The sequence below is a fragment of the Ornithodoros turicata genome, chromosome 6 (genome assembly GCF_037126465.1).
Source record: "Ornithodoros turicata isolate Travis chromosome 6, ASM3712646v1, whole genome shotgun sequence".
Classification (NCBI taxonomy): Eukaryota; Metazoa; Arthropoda; class Arachnida; order Ixodida; family Argasidae; genus Ornithodoros; species Ornithodoros turicata.
The window spans coordinates 25,881,948-25,906,525 of NC_088206.1; the positions used below are offsets into that span (position 1 = coordinate 25,881,948).

At 46.7% G+C, this 24,578-nt stretch overlaps 2 protein-coding genes across 5 annotated transcripts in view; one reads left to right on the plus strand and one right to left on the minus strand.

Annotated features, from left to right (window-relative positions):
- The window catches only part of LOC135396466 (uncharacterized), a 141,140-nt gene that overhangs the window by 38,766 nt on the left and 77,796 nt on the right, over positions 1–24,578 (minus strand). The gene's annotated exons all lie outside the window — the stretch shown is intronic.
- On the plus strand, positions 6,858–12,198 carry LOC135397437 (uncharacterized). The gene is made up of 3 exons (XM_064629046.1): positions 6,858–6,909; positions 9,811–9,814; positions 11,472–12,198. The coding sequence occupies exons 1-3, from the start codon at positions 6,858–6,860 to the stop codon at positions 12,196–12,198; spliced, it is 783 nt and encodes a 260-aa protein (XP_064485116.1).

Below are 24,578 nucleotides of genomic sequence, written 5' to 3' on the forward strand. Positions count from 1 at the left end.
TGGTACCATTTGAACTGCACCTCGCTCACAACTATGCCAAGGGCAAAAAATTGGTATTGTACAGCCTGCTACAGTTGAAATTGTAGATTTGTATATGTATATATTTGAGTGCGATATATATTTGTATGATATGTATATATGTAATGTAAATGTAAATCAAAATGTATATTTTGCCTCTCCTATACTTGTTTGTCATTCCTCTTCATGCTCATCGTGGACATCCAGAACTGCTGAACTGCTTACTCACTAGCTACATTCTATTTACTTGCACTAGTGCAGGCTTCTCGAGTTTTTCTCCTATCCTGCACTTTGTACCCCTTGCACTGGTGCAGCACCAGCGCAGCCAAATAGAACGAACCTACCGATAGACAAAATGGCATATATGCAGGCAAGTTGGTGGGTTATACCCACGAAGGGTAAAGCTGTTGTCGTTCGTGTCGTCTTTTTCCCTGTTTGCCCAAGCTCAGGCTTTACCCTTCATGAGTTACTCACCGCCTCTTTCACTACAATACTTTGGTCCGCAGACCATGTTTTGGTTCTATTTCGCGTTTTTTTTTTTCATACCTACCCTACCTGACATAAACATCAAGCGGTATTGGCGGATTTCAACCAACAATTTCCGGGTCAGCACACGGACACGGCTTGCAATGCTCGTTACTCCTTGGTGCCGCCTTTGGTATGGTGTGCCGCCGCCGAAAACCACTGACGCTGCTATGCTAACACTTCCTATAGATGGCACTGGACTGGATGTACGATTACAATACGTACAATGTATGTGTAGCAATGATGCAGTCTCAAGAGTCTCCGACATATAGCGACACACGAGAAAATCGACGAGCCCCGTCAAAATAGCGAGCTGATCCCGATCGACGGGCCCCGTCGATATAGCCAACTGGCCCCGATCGACGGGCCCCGTCGATATAGCCAGCTGACCCCGGTCGACGGGCCCCCTCAATATAATCATTACCTATATATTATAATACCGATTCTGAAAATGTATTTGTATCTGTATTATATTACACTAAATTGAGGTATTACGTGTATTATATTACTTGCGAAGTCGTAATACTTTTTGTGGAGCTTTTGGTCCTAACAAGAGCGCCACATGTGCGGATGATCGGTAATCTTCCTTCCAAGAAGTCCATCTCCCAGTGGTGATAAACAAAAGCGCCTGGTATGCGGCCACGCTGACCGTAAGTTCACAGTAAGACCCCTATCCAAGATTACCCGGGACCGGATCAATGAGTTCAGAGTTGAGAACACTCGTTTCCGGGCGTTTTTTCGGGTTAACGACAACATCTCCACATGTTAGTCATCACACTTGCAATGTCTTCGTAGAAGGGTCCCTGTAGCCGTGACCCATTAACAGCGGGCCCGGTCAGAATTGTAGGTGGTTCTTAACATGGACAGTCGCACAATTTTGGATGGCCGTTTTTTTGTGGTTCAGGTCGAATCACATGAAGACTGTGCCACATTAAAGGCAAAATGTGTATTCTGTTCGAAAGTGATCAGCGCATCGAAGCAGTCAACCTCGAACTTGAAAGTTCATCTCAAGGTGAGTCTCTACTGTCTTTATTTATGTTGTGTGAAAAAGTGAGGACATCACCAACATCACCCTAATAATGATGACGCGTCATTCTGCTGCAGCTTAAACTGACCGTGCATGTGATCTTGATTCGTAGAACATTCTTGCACGACATCCGTTTTTTTTTTTTTTCAACATTTCAGAGGGTCCGTCCTTCTGCACAACTTGAGTATGAAGAAAGCATGAAGGAGAAACCGTTACTACGAAAACGGGCTCACAATGAATCCAGCGAAGCTACCGTGCATAAGCAGATGCGCTTGACGGAATGTAGCGGATGACATCCCAAGTATCGCAAGAAAAGTTTGACAAGCTGCTACTGTTACTACAGTTACTATTACAAGCAAATGCTACTGTTAAACTGTAACAGCCTGAAATGAATCACAGCTGGTCGAATTCTCGGCCTTTTCTTTTCCGATCGCCCACGTAATAGAGTTGTGTATTAATTGTATTAACGATGAAAGTCATCAATTCTGTGAAACATCAGTTCTCTTATGTTTAATTGTATTACTTCTATTACTCAAGTAATACATAGATGTATTCTTATTATGTATTATAATACCTTGGCGCAAGAGTATTATGTATTTGTATTATAATACAAAATATCAGTATTACTGCCCAGCCCTGGTCCTTGGGGTGGGTGGATATAATGTGTACTGTTGGGGACACGTTTAGCTAAAATCGTCTGTCAGTACTTCACCGCCCGATATTACCTCGGTTGCGCTTGAAAGTGTTGTGCCAGTATTGTATTTGAAGGTGAACCATGTGCAGCACGTGTTTATTACTCAAAAGAAATAGCCATGCAACACGTCGAGATCTGAGATTCGATAAACCACGGAGTGCTGATTTTAGACAACCGTGTCCCCTACAGTACATACGTCATTTCCAAGAGCGTATGGGAGAGCACGGTATTTGAATAATTTTAAAGGAAGTTCATAGACCTCTTGAGAAAAGCCAGCGCCACCTGTTGCGCCCGAGGCATCATGGGAAGTTGGAGCGCCAGTATCCTGCTTGCTACTGCCGGCGCATGCGCAGACGCTACGCAGTTTACAGGCACTCTGGTTGCATACGTCTGCGAAACGTGATTGTTCGCGTTGTGTGTTAGAATTTGCCAGTTGTAACGGACACGGAAGGGGTAGCGAGTGATCTCAAGAGCAAGCCATGCACTCCTGGTATGCCTTAAACAATCAAAACAGAGCAACAGTACACGACATTGTTCACAAAGTAAAACAATCGCTAAACGTATCACATCCCATGTGGTCTGTCAGGATGCAAAAAAGAGCAGACGACAGAGCAGCATCTCTCAAACATCCCAAGACGCCTTGCGTAGCTCACTTGGGGGTGGAGGCACTTTTCTCGAAAGGTCTATTAGGGGCATAGCATAAGTTATGCATTAGCAGGGCGATTCAATATTTAAGTAGGCTGTGGATGTCATAAACTTGCAATGGTAAAAGGAAAGGTGACTGAATCGCAAGGGCTAAGATGCATGATGATTTGTAGGGCTCTCTTTTGGATCATGAAAATGGCATGTAAACAAGAGTGATAAGTGAGGCAAAAAACCTCCATGTAGTGCATATGACAAATGCGAGTATATTATCAATCCATAGTACACAGTAAGTAGAAAACTTATGGGAATTAGAAAATGGAAGCGTGATGAGGCATCAAGTTACACACTGAGTTTGTTTCGAATGAAATGCATACATTTATGCCATTGTAAGTGTCATGTATGGTTATCCCTAGGAATTTGATAGACGTTGCTCCGGCAAGAGCAACCATAAAAAAGCGGTTGGTTCTCTACGCTTAGACGTTTCTCCTCAATCAAATGATTGTCACCCAATCGGCACGAGGAACACAACGTCACTGTTCTGAAGGCCAATCACCAACAAGTCATCTCCCGCAGCCAATAGTAGCTCTTCAGTGCAACTGCGCCAATGGCAACATTGTTTTCAAAGCGTCGTATTTCGCTGAGCTGCCGACGGCTGGCTTAGACGTTGTTGGTGTGGATCATAGAAATCTTAGAGAGAGAGGCTAGAATCAAAGGTGGGGAGGAGGATCGGAGGAGACCAAGACACTTGAACGGGGCTCTTCGCTCTGTCAATGTAGGTGGCCGAAGGCAGCCATACTGGATAAGCCGAGGGAACATCGCATATTGTTAGCCCGTGAACCCAGGTGTGATTCCGAAAACTGCTGGCAACGCTTGCTCCACTGTATCCATTAGCTACAGATTTTGTCACTGTACACTCCTATCCAGGCTCGTAGCAAAGGCTGGTCGAGATTGTGGCGGTAGCAGTGCGGGGTGGTGTGGGCATCCTGCGAGTGAACGTAGTGACGGCGTCCCAACGTGGTGTCTGTGGTGTGTCTGTGTGTCTTCGTATCTGTGTTTTTCGCTCAATCTTAGGTCTCACGAATGGATTACGGCTGTGTGTTACTGCTCCGAAACCGTTTTTCCATTATGTTTGGTGTATGCTCACTGCCTTCTTCTTCTTTTTTTGCATGTGGTACGTATGCCTTCTCAACTCCCCATACAACTGTTATGCATAATACACATGGACGTTTGGTGTGTGTACCGTTTATGCATTTCATCTTTGAGTACAGGCCTTGCTTTATAATAACTAATGCACTGCGTACATACCGTATGCTATCCGCTAAGTTTAGCAGTGGAGCAGAGTGCAGCCGTGACAACACTGGCTGATTCAATATGGAACTTCTCTCGCCCATACATACTTATTTCTATAGCGTGGGTGAAACACCACACAGGAAGATTTTTGAATCTTTACCATTAATCTGTTAGCGGATACCCAATAGTGTAGTTTTCTCAGCACGTCAGTAACAAATAATGCCAATTGAAGGACAAGTAATAGCCTAATCAAGGAATTGACCTAATCGTTATCAGTGAAAAACATGACTTCCAATTGAATTAATGAGATCCAACAGTCAGGCTATACATGGCAGCACATCACATAGGAATGAGACTCTATATAGCAGTCAGACTATACTTATACACTACTATATAGCAGTCAGACTATGCCTGGCACCACACAGGAATCAGGAAAAATTAGGAGCAGAACCCTTTAAAACGGGTGACATCCCATCTGCCACACTGCATGGTGGTGTATCACAGGCTCTTCGCCTTTGTATGCCTCCAGCTCATGGGGTGGTCAAGAATAATTCACATAGTTCAGCATCACTCTCAAGATAGCGTCACATCGTTACCCATCATTCAACAGCAAGCATCACATCATAGCTTGGCATACCATCACATCATTGCCCATCACTCAACATCACATCACACCATTGCCCATCTCTCAACATGACATCATTCTCAGTGATGGCAGAACAATGTCAGTAATGGCCGAAAAACTGTTACACTGGCGCGCTTCCATTGAAAATACATGGGGAGTAGATTCTCTATGTCAGACACTTCCCTATCTCGGAAGTAGGACAGCGTTTTCTTGCAAAGTCAAACAAAAGGCCAATTGTCAGCTTCTCAAACTTAGTCTGAATTTCTGGTTGGAAGGCCCGTAGCCAGCCCATCCATTGACCTGTGGACAATTATGCATGGATTACAAAGGAGAAGGGGTTTCTGAACCGGTTTGACATTTTAAGTCACCATGGAACCACTTGCGTGCTTCCGTTCCGGCTGTAAACCTTGTAGAGAGAGCTCCGCGGATCCAGCAATGCCAAAGCAAAATCTTGTGGAACTGACGCTCAAGAGAGACAGAAAAAAAAAAAAAAGTTCCCGACAGGCCATACGGAGGAGCAACATGCACAAGCAAGTTGCAGAGGAATCTAAGATATCCAAGTCAACAGATCCCAAAATCAGTACGAGCAAAGATGAAATCTTACTTGCTTGGGAGCAGATCTCCAACAGCAAGAGGAAAAAAAATCATCAGGACGTCGGACAACGAGAGTGTTATCCATTGAGAAGAATACGCTCACCAGTCGCTTCCACATCAGGCAAGTGAAGTTCCGAACTTAAAACTGAGATTTGAGGGAGCCTTAGTGGATAACGCAGTAAAGAATGCAGTTCAGAGTAAGATAACAGAATGTTTTCGATGGATACTGCTTCACAATCTGAGAATCTCTATAATAAACGCTCAAATACCACCATGGCATCCTTTGTGTATCGTTTTTCTCGCACTCCTAATGCTCGATACTCTAACACACCTCTAAGTAGGACAGGGGTTACCCCACGAGTTTCCGACAGAGGGAGGTTTTACAGTATGTAGCTATATTAATACTAGTAATGCTGGTATATAGCAGTCAGACTATATACACTAGCAGTCAGACGAAAGACAGTACTATATGGCAGCCAGACTATATGTGGCTGCACATAGGAATGAGACCTTGTATAGCAGTCAGACTATATATGCTAGTAGGTACTAGCACTCAAACTATGAGGGGTGTTCAAGCCAAACCGGGACTTTTCATTTTCCGCAAAAGTAAAATGAACTTACAGGCGAGAAATTAAGTTTTACTTTTCAACGTAATCTCCAGCTGCACTAATGCGCTTGTCCCAGCATTTCACGAGGGCCTGGGTGCCAGCAGCGTAGACATCTTTACCGGCGCGTAGCAGCCATGATCGGACCGCATTCTTGACCTCGTCGTCGCAGCTGAAGTGGCGGCCCCCAAGGAAAGCCTTCAGTGGCCCGAAGAGATGGAAATCCCTGGGGGCGAGGTCTGGACTGTAAGGGGGATGTGGCAGTAACTCTCAGCCAAGTTCCTATAAGGTGCGTGTCGTGAGATGCGCGGTGTGCGGGTGCGGTCCAGTGTTCTGTGCCGGTCAAACACGGAGAGCTACCTCGGGACCCAACGGGTACTAACTTTCCGAAACTGGAGGTGTTCATGAATGATAGTGTTCAACGTTCCCACAGAAAGGTCCGTCTTTCGAGCCAGTTCGAGACATGTTATCCGTCGGTCCTTGACGATCAGGCGCTCCACAAGTTGGATGTTCTCAGGAACTGTGACACAAGGGCTCTGAGCCGCCCCGGCCGGGATCGACCTGCACTGATGTACTGCAGGTACAGTTATGCAACCCGTTGGCAACTATGTACCCGCCCCGATAATCGGGAGTTGCGAAATAAGCATGGCGCCCGAACGCGCGCAGTTTTGATGAAACTCCGTTCGTAACATAACTACGAGAACACAACAATGGTGTCAGAAGTGGGATAACGCCTCGCGTGCATCTCCGACACCCATGGAACTCAAGTAAGACATCAGCCAGCATCGTCTCATCTGCATCTTCACGAGAGAGCTAACTTCAAGCAGCCACAGCATGGCCCAACTCCCGCCATTTCCCACATTCGATCTTCGCGCAGCCGACGACAGCAGCAAATAGCTGGGCGGCCTCACTCATGAGGACGCCTCACCCTCAACTCACGACGATGAGGTAAGGGTGAGTGAGGCCAGACCACGCTGAAAGTTCCTCATGAGGACAGTCGTGAGGCATTGTCCCTCATGAGGCCCACCGTGAGGGCCCCCATGAGGCCAGTCGTCGTGAGGCCATCAATACGTGAAGGTACAACGTATTCCGTGAGGCCCTTTGTGAGGAACCTCACGGATGAGGCCGTAAGGCCTTTCGTGAGGAACCTCTCGGATGAGGTCACGGGTCCATTCGTGAAGAGCCTAACGGATGAAGGGGAAGCCACTGTATCCCCTCGCTTGGAGAAGGTATGCGGCAGATGACATCACTCTGCGCGAAGGGCCAATGGAAATTCGAAGATCTTCGAGGATCACCATGTTCCGTTCTTAGGTTTCATTCCTCCATATACAGGGTGGTCCACCAACCATGATAGAAATTCATAGTAAAAAACGTTGGCCCCGGAGAGACATGCGGTCAAGTGATTTTTTTTCTGCCAATAACTTTTGCCACATATTGGTAACATTTTTATTTCATTTTAATTGATAGAAAGTTAATTTCTTGAATTGAACTCCGAAATTTTCCAAGGCAACCTGACGTGTTTTTTTTTTTTTTTTGCGGAAATGGGTTCCCCGTGGTCATTTTTCTCAGTATAGCACATAATCCCACTCGTAATGCAATGGCAATTGCCGAAGTAAACTCGTCAAAAATCCGTGGAGATGAGCACTTGGCTCTGCCTTGGCTTTTTTGACGGCTCTAAGTTTGAGCACAAAGCTGCGAAGAAAGGAGGTTACATTGACACGCCACACGAGGGGGGGGAAGGGTTACAAGCCTTACCCACGGAACAAACACCGGCGGTGAGTGCGGAAATCAGAGCTATCTTATCAAAAATGAGGTCACCCGACGTGTTGACAGGTAGGGAAGGAAATACATTTTTGGACCATTTTGCACTCCGGTCTCAGTGAATGCAGTGAACAAGTAAACGACAGCGATGGCAAGCACCGTGTATTCCAACCAAGAAAAAACAAGGATGATCATTGCTCTGGGGGCTGCAACTATGACAGAGCAGTCCTCAAATACAGTGAAATGCTTCCAGGAACTGGAGTGGTGAGCTCTTGTACCATAAGGCGTGCATTTGTGAGACTGTCCACAACAGGAAGTTTCCATTCCGGTACCCAGAGCCGGTCACACCCAATCTCTGCCAGTGAGTCGACACAAACAGACCAGGCCCTGAAAGAAGTAGGAGATGATCTCCACGTAAAGTCTGCGCACGCTGGCAAAGTGAGTATAGACATCAAAGTCAAGTGTGCTGACGATACTACACAAGCACAAACTCCACCCTACCACGTGAGCCTTCACCAACATTTCCAGCCGGGCGACAACCAGAAACGCTTGGATTTCTGTAACCGGATCCGATGTCGGACCCAGGAAAGCAAAAACTTTGTGAACCGGGTCATTTGGGCTGATGAGGCCCACTTCTGCCATAGCGCTCAAGTGAATCGCGACAACGCGCATTATTGGAGCCAAACAAACCCACACTGACTACGGGACTACAAGCATCAGTACGAGTGGGGATTGAATGTATGGGCCGGGATTTATAACGGAGCCATTATTGGGCCAATCTTTTTCACGGGACCCCTAAATGCCAGCCGCTACTGTAGCGAAATTTTAGATGCCGTGTTCAGCTTTATTGATTACCTGCCTCCTGCTGAACAGACCCGCGTGTGGTTTCAGCACGATGGGGCTCCACCTCTCAGCGCGCAGCGTGCAGTACAGCTGCTCCGTCACATGTTCCGGGAGAAGTGGGCTGGCCGATTTGGTCCAGTGTCATGGCCCGCCAGGTCTCCTGACTTAACGCCGATGGACTTTTACCTCTGGGGTCGCATCAAAGACGAAGTGTACAAAAGCGAACCACGATCGCCGGCTGACCAGCAGGGGAAAATCACTGCTTTCTGCTCGTCGCTTTCCAGATCAGAAATAAAAAGGGCTGTGGAAGATACAATTCGGAGAGCCCACCTGTGCATTGCAGCAGATGGCGAACGCTTCGAACGCCTTTGCGCTAATGATAACCTAATCAAAGTACACAGGAAGTGTGTTGAATGTGAAGAAATCCGTAGCACGTTGAAACAAACGAATTGAAAAAAAGAAGAGAGCTGACAGGCGCTCGTGCATACAACTCTCTCTCTCTCACACACACACATACACAGGTTCATGACAATAAGGCGGTGCAGAAAAACTATGAGACCGCTATCAGCAGTCATAGTGAAAACTGCCGCGTACGCACCCAAAAGCAAACAAACACACTGAGCAAAACACGAATAAAGGAAAAAGAGCGCGACCCTGAAACTGACGTGGGCAAAGCTGATACCTGGCAGCGGAACTCTTCTGTGGGTTGGGTTTGTAACCCTGTCCCCCTCGTGTGGCGTGTCAATGTAACCTCCTTTCTTCGCAGCTTTGCGCTCAAGTTTAGAGCCGTCAAAAAGGAGGCGGTGCCAAGGGCTCTCATTTCCACGATTTTCGACGAATTTATTTCGGCAATTGCCATTGCATTACGAGTGGGGTTATGCGCTATACTGTGTAAAATGACAACGGGGAACCCATTTCCGCAAAGAACACGTTAGATTGCCTTGGGAAATTTCGGAGTTCAATTCAAGAAATTAACTTTCCGTCAATTGAAATGAAATAAAAATATTACAAATATGTGACAAAAGTTACTGGCAGAAAAAAATCCCTTCACCGCACGTCTCTCCAGGGCCTACGTTTTTTACTAGGAATTTCTATCAGGGTTGGTGGACCACACTGTATGAAGGCTACCATGAACAATCTCACTTCAAAGGGGTATGCGGCTTTTTCATGAGTGACCTTAAAGATAAGTCATGACTCTCTTAGGCGGTCACGTTATGTTGTTGCATAATATAAAACCCCGAGAATAGGGAACACGATTTCGAAGTTGTGTTTTGAGCGCCACACTACCTCTTGTGAGTTCGTTTCTCTGCCTGTTTACTGGAATAGCAGCCTCGTCTGGAGAGGCCCTGTACCGCGTTTTCGAAAGCGCGTGCAGCTGCTTTCCCCCGCTAATTTCGAATGATTGCAACTGGACACACGCGTGCTGTGTCGTGCCAAAGATGCCATGTGCGATGTTTTTGTATTTTCTTTTTAAACAAATGTTACCGCTGCTGGGAATGTAACGAGGCTTTCTTTTTATTTTGACATCTCTTGTTCTTAACAACATAAAGCTCAATATAAAGCAGCCTTTACCGGGCTCCCCAAAGTCTGTGCAACAGCAATAATGAAGGAAGTACAAACGAAGGAACTAACAAAGCAGAACAAACAAATAACAATCAAAAAGATCTATGATGAAAATTATGAAAAAAAATGATGATTGCAGATACGTTTGTCTTCTTGTTTTAACCGCCCTTCGTCCCGTCTCAGTGCTGTATTGTAGCGACATGATCTCTGTTTTTCGTCTTTTCCCCAGTCTCGGGTTTTTCATCATGGAGTTGTAAGAATTTTCAAATTCTTTCTTTGTCTCCTCAAAACGAAGCCAGCAAAACTGGAATCCCCGTGACTGTAGCGCGCCTTTGAAATGTAAAAGAAGGTGAAGAAAAAACAACAACAAAAAGGCACAACCTGATTGCAGGTGCGATTAAGTACCACCGTTGTGCCCAAACACTTCAGCTCTGAGCGTATCCTCCGATTCTGGCAGCAGCGTCATACGGTTCTGAGAATCGAGTACAGGATCTCTTCAAGCACTATTCCCCGCCACCACCCGATCATTTCCGTAACAGTACATCTGCACTGTAGTATTTCGAGCTGCACTTTACTGATGCCAAACACTAACATTAAACCTCACTGTGACAGTAACAACTGTCAGCACATTTATCCAAGCACAGCACGAAACACTGTAAACAGTTTAATGCCGTGCAGTATCATTAGTACCAACTACCGACACAGTAGATAAACGCCGACGTCTCATGTGAAAGTTCTTTTGAGGCTCACGTGTCTCCTCGTGACTTGAAGACACATGAGGCCATGTGGGTCCTCATGAGGTGAAGGTACATGAGGCCATGAGGGCCCTCATGAGGTGAGGGCACGTGAGGATGAGGACACGTGAGGCTATGTGGGTCCTCATTAGGCGAAAGTACGTGAGGCGCCGTGAGAACATGAGGGCCCTCATGAGGTGAGGGCACGTGAGGATGAGGACTCCTGAAGCCATGAGAGCCCTCATGAGGTTAGGACAAGTGAGGATGAGGACCCTCATGAGGTGAAGATACGTGAGGCCATGAGGGTCGTGAATAGCCTCATGAGGTGAAGGCATGTGAGGATGAGGATCGTTAGGCCTTTCGGGATCCCGATGCACTGAAGTGAGGTTCGTGAGGGAAAAATTTGAAATGGAATGTGAGGGTGAGGGCTACTGAGGTTAAGTTACTGGTGAGGAAAATTTGGTGAGGGTGAGTGAGGCTGATAAAGTCCGTGCTTCGTGAGGTGAGGATGGGTGAGGCCGCAGGAAAATGCCCACCTATGCAGCAGCATCGGCCTTGAGTGGGCGAAATGGGTTGAACGTTTTGAGAACTTTTTAATAGCATGCAACATCACTGAGGCCCAGCGCAAGAAAGCCCTTCTTCTGCACTATGTAGGCGAGGAAATATACGACCTCTTCCGATCGCTCCCTGAAGCCTGCACGCAAACTGTGCCCAGTACATCCATCAGCACGACCACCCAGCAAACCACAGCGACTCAAGCAACACAGGAAACGTCAACCTCTGAATACGATGCAGCCAAAGCTAAGCTCGACGCCTACCTTGCGCCGCGAGTCAACCCAACATTTGCTGTCTACCGGTTTCGTCAAGCGCAGCAAAATGATGGTGAGAGCCTCGATGCATTTTACGCGCGTCTTCGGGAACTATCCCGTCATTGCAACTTCTCAAATGTTGATATAGAAATTAAAAACCAACTCATCCTCGCAACAACATCGTCTCGCCTGCGCAAATACGCGATGCTCCACTCACTTGATTTATCGGACATTCTCAAGCAAGGTCGACTATTTGAAGAAATTGAACGCGACGTTTCAGAAATCGAAAGAAACACTGAAAGCGCTGCGCCCGTGAATGCACTACACAAACATTTGCAACATGGCAAAAGAGCACCAACTCGAGATAAGGAGGCACCTCAACACAACCGTGATAGTTCGACAATATGTGGAAACTGCGGCGACAAGTGGCCACACGACGGCGGCAAACAAAACTGTCCAGCATAGGGCAAGGAATGCAGAGCCTGTAGCAAGATTGGCCACTTAGATAGGGTGTGCAGGTCATCAAAGGAGAAGATTCAAGCGGTGGACCATGACAGTTCAGGCAGCGATGAGACATTGATGAGACTTTGCGACATTCACGTCGCCTTCAAGAAGTAAAGCCCCAAGAGCAGTCATCATGGCTAACAGCACCCCCATCACCTTTCTGATCGATACAGGGGCAACGGCGGAGAAAACAGCCTTCGAGACTGTCACCTAAACACAATCCAAAAAAAAAAAAAAAAAAACGTCTGTGAAGGTGTTTCCCTACAGAGCAACTTCCCCACTGCAAATACTTGGGAAAGTCTCTGTCACCATGACATACAAAGGGAAGGACATCCAAGAAGACCTATTTGTCACTCCTGGCGACTGTGCACCGCTTCTTAGCTTTTCGGCAGCACCTGGCTTAGGCCTTGTCCACATCACATATCAAGTCGAGGACACCACAACAAAAGAAGCTATTGTGGAATCATTTCCTGGCCTGTTCAACGGTGTTGGAAAACTCAAGGAGCAACAAATCCATCTCTTTGTGGATGAAAGTGTACCCCCTGTAGCCCAACCCCACCGTCGTATACCCTTTGCACTGCGTGAGGCCACGGAAAACGAAATCCAACGGCTCCTATATGAAGACATCATCGAACCAGCGGACGGTCTAACTCCATGGGTTTCCCCGGTCGTAATTGTCCCCAAGCCGCATCACCCCGACGAAATTCGAATTTGTGTCGACATGCGTGCTGTGAACACGGCCATACAACGTGAATGACATCTCTGCCCAACTGTGGACGACATCATTCTAGCACTAAATGGAGCAAAAGTCTTCTCCAACTTGGATCTGAAGAATGGCTACCATCAGTTGGAACTGGACATGCCTTCAAGACAGCTCACAACATTCTCGACTCACGCTGGCCTATTCAGATACAAACGCCTCAATGTTGGCATCAGTAGTGCAGCTGAAATATTTCAGAACACTATCCGTCGAGTCCTCAACGGCATCCCAAACGTCTTGAACGTGAGCGATGACATTATAGTCTATGGGCAGACTCAGAACGAACATCACACTGCTCTGGATGCTGTCCTTCATCGACTGCAAGAAGTCGGCATAACGCTCAATGACAAGAAGTGTCACGTCTACCAGAGTGAGATAACCTTATATGGACTGATTTTTTTCGGCTGAAGGCGTCCGTCCCGATCCCCAGAAGATCAATGCCTTCTTACAAGTCCCAACACCAACTAACCCTCAGGAAGTAAGGAGTCCCCTTGGGATGGTTAACTACTCTGGGCGATTTCTGCGGAACCTCGCTGACATTACCCAGCCACTACGAGAACTAACCTTGAAAAACGCAACCTGGGCTCGGACTAAGCGCCACCAAGACGCCTTTGACCACCTAAAACAAGCCATGTCAGATGCTTCCACCCTGGCTTACTTCGATTCATCAAAGCGGACAGAACTGGTTGTAGATGCCAGCCCACATGGACTCGGTGCCATTCTCACACAGAGGTCCGACGCCAAGGAAGAACCTGCAGTGATTGCCTACGCAAGCAGGGCACTTACACCTGTAGAAAGTCGCTACTCACAAATTGAACGAGAAATGCTTGCAGTAGTATGGGGCATGGAACATTTTCGACTCTACCTTTGTGATGCTAAGTTCCTCTTACTTACTGATCACAAGCCTTTTGTGAGCATCCTCAGCAACCCAAGATCATCACCTTCGGCTCGTATCGAACGCCTAACACTCCGGATCCAGCAGTACGTCTTTGACACACAGCACACTGCAGGCAGGAGTAACCCCTCTGAGTACCTGTCAAGGAACCCGCTGCCTATAAGCAGCTCCCAGCATAGGATCACTAAAGTCCCAACGGAATATGTGAACTTTATCCAACGTCACTATGTCCCCAATGCCTTCTCAGTAGAAGAGATTGTAGAACACACAAAGGAAGACCAGCAATTACAGCTCCTTGTGACTGCCATGCTACAACCCAAACGCGACATCTGGTCATCGCCAGAACTAAAACCATTTGCAGCTACAAAAAACGAATTGATGTTCACCCCGGAAGGTCTTATTCTTCGAGGCACCCGTATTGTCCTGCCCGCCAGCCTTCAGCAACGAGCAGTACAACTCGCACATCGTGGCCATCAGGGAATCGTAAAGACCAAACAGCTATTGCGAGAAAAAGTCTGGTTCGCAGGCATGGATAGCCTTGTGCACACAACAATTAAAGGCTGCCTTCCCTGCCAAGCAGCAGTACCCCAGACAACTCGCGAACCACTAGCTATCACCAAACCCCCTAATGGGCCCTGGGAGGAACTCTCAATGGACTTTTGGGGACCTTTTCCTGACGGCAATTACGCCATGGTGATCATTGACGACTTCTCAAAATACCCTCTGGTGCATGTGGTACGATCTACCAGTGCCCGTGTGGTGCTCCCCATCCTTCGAGTGGTGTTTGCTCAATTTGGAATCCCTCTACTTCTTAGATCTGATAATGGACCCCCATTCCAAAGTGCAGACTTCCAGGAGTTTGCTGCAGAGCTTGGCTTTCATCACCACCGAATCACTCCGCTATGGCCTCAAGCTAATGGTGAGGCGGAGCGATTCATGGGAACCCTAAAGAAACATGTCCACACTAGCAGTAATTGGACAGCAGAGCTCGACATATTCCTCATGGCCTACCGGTCGACCAAACAAGCAACAACTGGCAAGACACCCTATGAACTATTATTCGGCAGGAAAATGAAGAACCTCCTCCCGCAATACTTCATCTCCAATCAAGAGGAAGCTCAAATGGATGATGTGAAATCAGCCATGCTTGATCAGAAACTTCACAACAAGAACAATGCTGATCGTCGCAGACATGCACGACCACATCAACTTCACGTGGGGCAGAAAGTGCTTTGTAAACAAATTCGGCACAACAAATTCACACCGTACTACGAGCAGGTTCCCTATACAATTACCAACATCAAAGATCGCAGGTCACGGCATCAAACAATAAGCGAACGATAGTTCGCAACGCGAGGTTTTTCAAGATGACACTGGACACAGATGACCTGTTATCTCGACCACCTATAACGAACAGCAAAGACGCAGATGGCAACTCAGTGGGACCTCCAAGCCAATACTGCCCTGAGAGACGATACCCCACACGAGAACGAAGACCCCCAGTGCACCTCACTGACATTACTACGTAAAGTCAAACCACTCAGTGCCTTTGTACCAAAGGATGTTGAACTTTAACTTCATGTATTGTTCTTTGTTTTAGTCCTATATTCCCCTTTAATCTCTCCCACAAGGAGGATATAGTGTAGTGTCCTATTGTTCCATCTGCAGCTACAGTTATGCGACCCGTTGGCAACTACGTACCCACCCCGATAATCGGGAGTTGCGAAATAAACATGGCGCCCGAACACGCGCAGTTTTGATGAAACTCCGTTCGTAACATAACTACGAGAACACCACACCAGCTTGACTTGAACACCCCTCGTATATACAGTAGCCTATAGCACTCAACTATACGTGGCAGCACGTACAAATCAGACTCTGTATAACAGACTGTAATATAACAGGTAGACTGGTAGTGTACAAAAATCTTTAGGCATTGCTATGAACTTTTTTTGTCTCATACGCGACCTGGATAGCCCGTAAGAAATATTGCCATGGTAAAACCATTTTCCAATGTAGCACACATTTTGTTTTCCCTCTGTGGCCTCTTCAAGACACTTCTCCTCATTCAAAAACAGACTACACACACTTAAACCTTAAACGTTAACTTCTCCGTACCTTGCAGAGTCTTCAACTACTCAATATCCCGTGGTGGGGGAGGTGATGGCCGGGAAGGGGATTGCTGTATTGATTAACACCCGGGGGAATGTGCGTCGTAGACCGACTTCTAAGGGAACTGTGCCGCGTCTGAGAAAAAGCGACGAAAAAGCCTTGACAGCACAGCCGGCACCGGTATTCGAACCCGGGTAGCTACGGGTACCTACGGATTCGAGGCAGCTTGTCAAGTTAACGTCTGTCTTGCAGAACAATTCTGATGTAGCTAAAGGAAATGACCTTGGGATTGACAGTGAACCAGCCATACAAACAAGACAGATTTGTGACGTCATCACATGCTATCCCTTCTAAGGAATATCTTCAACCAGAGACATTCAGTGGGTGCGGTGAGAGCATGGCAGTAATGATGCTCAAGGCACGGTTTTTCTTTGTTATTCAAGTTGGTTACATTCTACTGTACCTATTGGTGATTGGTGCCTAATTGTTGTGCTGTGCCCACACACTTGCATCTCTATCGCCTATGGTTGTTATTGCTCATGTCGGTTGCTTCTCTGTGGGGTGTTGAAGTTAACTCTGTTCCAACAATAGAGGAAATGTTTCAGTAAATTGTGCAAGACCAACAAGATATAAGGACAGACATCGCAATATTGAAAACCCGACTTGAGAGCACTGAGAATGCTGTATCAAGTCTTGGTATTCATCTAAATGATTTCGAGGGAAATTTGCAAGAAATATAGCAGAAGTGTGCAAGAGTAAATATCCTGCGTACGTCAGTAGATAGAATTGAAGACATTGTCAAAAAGAAATGTACCAAGTTGATTGAGACGGAGAATCGATCTAGACAATCCCCTTGGCAAATCACTTCTGCCAACAACCATTTCTGCAATTCTGAGCCGTCCCAACATGCCTCTCTCTGTGCCGATGGCGTTGATAAAAGTGGGCGCAAAATCCGTCGTTTTGGTCTGTCACCAGTGATATCCGTTTCAACCCGAATCAATAAAGTTTCTCCAAAATGGTGGCACCCAGTAAATAACGGTGAGGTATAAGTACTGGAAGGATGTAATAATAGACAACTGTATTTCGACCTGTGACTGGATAGGTACCTCAAAAAGTGGGTGGAGCCTCAGGTATAGGCAGGTCCCATTAATGGCCAGACTCCTTTTGGCATACACGGCACTGGCCGTTAGTGGTGCCAGGTGCCATCTTGAAGCAAAATTTCGCTTTAAACCACATGTATCAGTCAGTCTTTGTGCTACCTGCACACTCTTTTGGCTGACAATGGAAGACGCTGTTCTTCATTGGATTACGAACTCGTGTGGGGCTACCTTTGAGTGGACCCCTGACCTGCACACAAGCCGAAAATTTTGCGGCCAGATTTGGCATCGAAACCTTCAAAGCACAGGAAGACTGGTTTGCGCGGTTTAAAAAACGCCACAGACTTATCCGCGGATTATCAGAAAAGCTGTTTTAAAGGCTCAGATCTCCGGTACAAAGCAAACCACGCTCTCACAGTTCTTTTCACAACAAAGGTATGTTGATAACAGCACCTCGTGTTTTGTTTCCCGTACGATAATTCGACATTCGGATAATTCGGAGATTTTCGTTGGTGCATTGCGATCCCACTTAAAGGGGCAATAAACAGGTATACAGGGTGCACATTTTATTGTTCTGCTGTATTTCGTAGGGAACAGTGAAACCTTTGCGCCTGTTATTGGCGCTGAAAAGTTCCGTATACATACAAATCGACAAAATATCTACCGCACTCTTTCGTGCATATGGCCCGCCCAGCGATGCCTTGTCAACAATAGCTAGACGTCATTTTGACGTTGCGGTTAGACAACCAACCATAATACAGGACGCATTTTCCCCAATTTATTACGATAACACGAACTGAGATAAATTGAAAACTTTCGCCCACTTACAACAAACAAGCTGTGGAGTTCGAACTTCACGGAAATATCGTATATTTCATTTCACGTGCGCACTATGTTTTCTGCGCAGTAGTATATCGCAGGCGCGGATAAACATCCGGCAGCGCTACTTCCGTAATACCACGTGCGCTCGGTAGCTCTGGGTTTCGAAGAGCTCACTACTGCGTTCGCTGTCGTGCTTTCGTTTCTGCGTTGTGTTCCTTGCCTTCATGTAATCGTCTAGTACGTTGTATATATTGCTGCTGATTATCGTTTAATTGTGAAACTTGTGTGAAATTTAACTGTCTCGTTAAAAGTGAATCTATTGTAGATTTATGTGTACAGTGTAACTTGTTTTTCAACCCCTACTCGGGTTGGGACTAGTGGCATCATGCCATCAGTGTGTATTGTGACTACGTGCCCGTACAGACGGTCGAAGAACCAGCCAGCGGGGATAACTTTTCACAGTGTACCCAGTGATGAACCTCGGAGATCTTTGTGGTTAGATCTTGCGGGACAGCGAAATGCGGTAGAGAACTTGCCGAGGACCATGCGCATTTGTGAGGAGCACTTCGCTCCAAACTCGTATCGTATGAAAGATGATGAAAGATGAAAGTCACTGAAAAGGTTAGCCAGCTGTAGGGATCGAACCCACATCTTCTGGATTGCCGGTCCAGGGCTCTACCAATTGAGCTAAGCTAACACGCCTCACCAGCGACTTTCGGGGTGCGTATCGTATGGCCATCATGGGGCCAGTCAGTAGAAATTTGGCCTTCGAGAACCACAACAGACAATTGTGGCATATTATGTCTGCACACACGGATAAAATGCATTGTTGTTTATGCTGTATATGTATATTTGTATACATGCTTACTCCACATATGTATAGCACATAGATGGGGTATGTATGTAGAGCAAAGGATGTCATGTCAGAAAAAAGAATAAACACATGAAAAGAGGGACGTGCAAATAAATTTATTGTGCTGTGCTTTTCTTGGGGAAACGAAACCCCCTGTATGCTCTTGAAGGGAAACGCCTCCTGATTATGTTTATTGCACATGATGGCAGAGGCTTTCGGTTATATTTCCCCAAATATTCCCACACCCACAGTACAAACTAGCGGTATGCAGTAAAACGGTACTGTCTGAAACAAGGCGAGGTGTAAATATTAGCGACAGAGAAGAATCTTGAATGCAGAAATGGACTAGAAAGGGAAAGAACTCTGCAAAGTTGATTCATGATGCTAAATCTCACAAAACAAACGACGGAGATTTTGCAGCAAGAAAGAATGTAACAGCTTGATAAGAAAGGGAACATGCACGCTTGCGTGTTCCAATACAAAAGTACACCAGTGGCTGTGCTGAGTCTAACGCACGTAATTTCACGGCGTCCCTATATACTCACTCATTTCTTCCTCTACCAGTCTTTACTCCACGTTGTCGCAGATCTCTGTTTGCAAGGCGCAGGACCACTTCGTTTATACAGGCGGAGGCAAACTCATCAGGCTCCGTAATACATTTCACCCCGTTTTCTTCAATCATCTCTTCTACGGCAGCGTAATCGTGGCAGCATACCGATTCCATTGATGTTGGCATGCCAACGCAGTTCCCGCATCGACACCTACGGGAAGTAACTATTCTGAGTCCGGAACACAAATAGACGAACACAAGCATCAAGGTGCCAAAGAACATGATAGAATGAATATGACAGTCGGCGAAGACCCGAGACAGGGGCAAGTACCGAAACCTCACGGCTAGGTCACCCGTCAAGTATACCAACCCATCACCTATGACCTGATAGTATGTGGTGATTACGACATAATTCGATAAGCTCTAAGACGAGACAATGCCTTGCACAATACACAATGCGATGTAGTAACTTCCACTTACCAGTTTGTGTTTCCGACCCGATCAACGTGGTCCGGGCTCGTTTCGGCGAGATTCTCAGTTGACGCGGTTTCCAATGTTGATGCAAGCGTCCCTGAGCGTTCTGGGGTCATGCCGTATAATGAACTAATTGCCGAAGTGCGCATAATAATTTCACGCTCAACATTGCTCAATTCGGTCAGGGACTCCGTGCCGCTGGATCTGAAACCTGCACAACGTAGTCCGGCACAACAGCCGGACCACCAGTCACTCCGCGCTACAGCTGATCCTAAGCTGATTGGCTCAGCAATCCGAAACGTCATTGCTCTCTGCTGCCATATGATACGCTGGCGAGCCTCCACGTAACCGCATGACGTCAGAGGCGAAGGAGAGACGCACGCGGGTTGCTCCTCTTTGATAGCATTGTTCTAGGTCAATGTGCGCTGTTGAGTTGAACCAAGGGTATACTAGGGTAGTGTGAGGTGCATTCTTTCATGGATTTCACACTACTGGAAAATATTTGGCGACCTGTTTAGTGCCCCTTTAACGAAGTTTTGCTGTATATAAGATTATAGAGCGAAGGAGGCTGTCTTGTACAACACCAGCCCAGGCAAAAATCTGGACTGGTTCCAGAATGGTTCCAGTTGAATGTGGATGGTCCCGGAATGGTTCCAGTTGGATCTTGATGGTCCCAGCTGGATTCGCAAGTGGGGTGGCTGGTTCCACATTGGTGAAATCAGTGGTACCGCTCTGGCCTCAAATGCTTCAGTACCTCACAGGTACCATTTTGTTCCCACAATGGTCAGTTGAACCACTTGAGATTCCAAGCTGGGCAACTTCCCCTTTTGAGATCCGTTAGGGGAAGAAGAGTCCACTCTTGCCATATACCCTTCTGTTTTTTTAGCCATTATTTTGATATATTTTAGCACACATATGATCTATATTTCTTGTTTTTTATCCGTCTACGTCTTCGATAAAATATATGCTCTAACTTCGATTCGTGCTCATATTCCCATCTAAAGGCAAATGTCATAAAAGGTGCCAGCAAAATGCCAAAAGACACAATCAAATGATGACACACTCCGCCAAATAATTAGAAGAACTAGAGCAGATGCAATAATTATGAGGGCGCCCCGGTGCGGCGGGAGGCTTTCAATTCAAATTTGGACGGCGGGCCGCGGGAGGGCGAGAGGGAGCAGAGAGAGCGTCAGTTGGAACTTGGACGCGTCGTCCCAGCGACGTTGCAAGGTTGCTTTTTCTCTTCGGTTGCCGTGGCAGAGATCGGGGATCGGGCATCTCCTGTGCACTATTTACGTGGTTTTAGTGCGTTTTCTAAGACAACGTGATGACAATGAGTCATGTGAAACATTGGCGATATCTCGGAGAAGTTTCGACGCTAGGAAGACACGGCGTCCGCAGAAGAACCGGACGATGAAACGCCAAACGGAGTGCACAAAATGCTTCTTCCGACGTTAAGAGGTATAAGTGCTTACCGTGGTGCTCCGATTACTACTGATTATCTGTTTTATTTCAGGAGCTAGAGGAACCTGAGAAACATGGTTAAGACGAGTATAAAGATTAGGATCGTTTGGTGAAGAGGAAAAGGGTACATGTCGCGACCTACATGGACAGAGGTGTCATCTTCTCTGAGAAGATACAGGTGTGAGGTGGTCAACAAAACGCCATGTTCCCTGTTGTCCGTGAGTGCATCGCAAATTCAACACAAGCACATGCCTCGTCTGGACGCAGTGAGTGATTACCCGTGTGCGACTTAGTACGTGAGAGATGTATCGATTATTTCTTTATTCTTAGTGTATGATCATAGCAGAATAAACAATATTTACTTGAACAGTATGTGCTTTTCTACGCATTACTTTCGGTCATGCATTCAGTGGTCCCATCTGCTAAGTGGTCGGATGCGTGACCACTTAGCAGAGGGGACCACTGGATAAATTCCATTGGTTCCACTTCAAGTGGCACCACCGTGAAACTGGTTCCACTTTTAACTGGTCCCAGCCAGTGAATGGTTCCACATTCCAAGTGGTTCCTGTCCAATAATCCACTTCGAAGTGGTCCCACTCCAGGTTTTTGCCTGGGAAGAAGTTAAAAGGCACACACAATAAGCATAGAGAATGATTATTCTTCACGTACGTACACGTATTAGCACAAGTTGCTATGGAACAGCGGGAAGGATGAGAAAGAGGGAGGAAAAAAACTTTCTTGAAACATGACAAACTTATCATCGACGATAAGGTGTACATATGGGATGATGCAACAAACTCTCGCATGCTAATAAAAAAGAAGTCGTTTCAGCCTCAGAGCTCGAAGTGCGATACACATCTACTTTGTTTATTATCATTTAACATGAGGTTTATTGTAAATAAGGTGGATAAACTTGGAACACTATTACAGTTGCATGATCCTCATACATTTGTATGATGATCCGTCCACACAAGTGGTGCTTCGCTTCGTCATATTTTGGGAACATCTTCCGGAACTGCGGTCACACGTGGTCGCTTACGCTCTGCGGTTGGTTGTGCTCAACCAGAAAACCTGTAAAAAGGCACTTGGCACGTAGGACTAACACGTGCAGGTGTTTCTTCTGTTTGGAGGGCCCTATCAGAGGAGATGAAACTATTGTACGCGATTGGACTGACGACAGGACGATAGCACGTGTTCACGATAAACACCGACACAATGAAACAAGCAATCTGCCGCGACCTTCAGCCATGGATGATCATGCTGCGAAACATGTGTTACGGGCTGTCTATTTCTTCAGGAATGTACTTTCAGGGACACTTCTAACTTTCTACTCGTTTCCGTGGTCTCGCTCCGATAAGCGCCACGCTAGCGGGCAAGGTCGCAAACAAAAAGTGGACTCGTCCGGGGGTGGCCGGGTGCCGACGAGGTATCGCATTTCCGCACGAAGGTGTTGGAAAGAACGTGTAAAAACAAAGAAAAACGTAACAAAAGGAAAGCAGACGGTGTGAGAGGGAATTATCACTATCTTAATCTGTTGTCACTTGCCGTGCCCTGTTTTGTAAGGAGCAAGAAGATCACGCTTTGTTATCGCGTCTGCTTTCCCTTGTTACGTTTTTCTTTATTGTAAATTCCTCGGTCCTTCCAACGCCTTCGTGCGGCAATGCGATACCTTGTCGGCACCCGGCCACCCATGGACGAGTCCACTTTTTATTTGCGACCTTGGCCGCTAGCATGGCGCTTATCGGAGCGCGGCCACAGAAACGAGTACAAAGTTAGAAGTGTCCTTGACAGTACTTGCGAGAAGAAAAACCCAAGGCACCAATTTTCCAGGAGACGTACTGGATGTAGGGTTGCCACCAGGCCGGTGTTATACCGGCACGGCCGGTTACTTGCTCGCTCTGCCGGTTGCCGGTAGGAAGGTGATACCGGCAGCCTTTTGCCGGTATTTGTGGCTCAATACCTTTCACAGGGGCTTTTGCGAGGTTTTCCCTTCAACATTCCACTACAGCTTGAATAAATCTGGAGCACAGACCCAACTCCGCAGTCACCAGTCGTTTCCTTTGTTATTTATTATTATTATAATTGTTATTCATTAAGCCTTGTGTTCGGAGGGGACAAGATCAGTGGTTGTGCAAAGCTATTGGTGGTTGTGTCAAGCCAGATAGAACTTAGGTCGTATACAACCATCATGAGATCTCCTGCAAAGAAGGGCTTGTGTGCGTCGATGCGCTTTTCAAAGTAAATAACAGTCCAATCTGGTTGCTCCAATACGATCCAGTGTACCGTTGATGCCCGTTTATAGCAATTTCTAACATCAATGATCCGGCCACACACAGGAGCGTCTGTTTCCTCGTATTATCTCTCTGTCTCTGCTCATCCACCCCTCAGCCACTTTCTCTTTCCTTCTATTCCACCTCCTCTCCCTCAGCCGGTATTTTTCACCCCGAAAGGTGGCAACCCTAACTGGAGGGCGCATAAGTACAATCGGGAGACTGAACGAAATCTGGGCAGGTATGCACCAGGTTGCATGGTATACAGACGAGATAGAGGCTCACGTGGCGGTTATTGTGAAGTACGGGGTTGAGGCCTCCATCATAGACCAAGTCATTGAACATGAAAGTTTGTTTTTGAAAGTATCTATTTGGGAGCTATCATTAGTCCTTTGTGCTGTTTATCGTGCCGCTGACTCCTATGATCAATTTTTATGTAAATTGTATGACTACTTACTTTCTATGCATGATAAAAATGTACTCATAACCTGTTGTTTATTGTTGTGTCGTGTCAGGCAGGTGGGACAGTGCCACTTTGGCGCAAGAAGTTCATGTATCGTGGGAAGCGCGTGTTCTCTGGTTTAGGGGATCACGCGATGCACTCACTCAGGTGCGCCAGTCCGACGTCTCCATTCTTGCAGAATTGACATATGCAGTCCATAAACCAATAAAGTTTGAGTTCATCGTGATCAACGGAATCTCAATCTTCCCGAACCCAACACTGGCGACCAGGATGGGATCTACTGAGCGTGCGTGAGTGATTGCGCCCGATTCACAAATTCATGGACTCCAGATGGCAGTCATCGGAAGTGAGTTCGATGTTTCGAATCCCTCTTCATGGGGTGTCTACGCGGATCAACTGCGCTTCTATTGCGAAGCTAATGCAATCGCAGATGCTGCAAAAGAGCGTGCTACCCTGCTGGCCTTTGTGGTATCAAGACGACCACATGGAATCGTTCGATCCCTCGTTTCACCAGAGTCTCCATCCAAAAAGCCCAACGATGAACTGATCGCACTGTTGAAAAGTCATTTCACTTCGAAGCC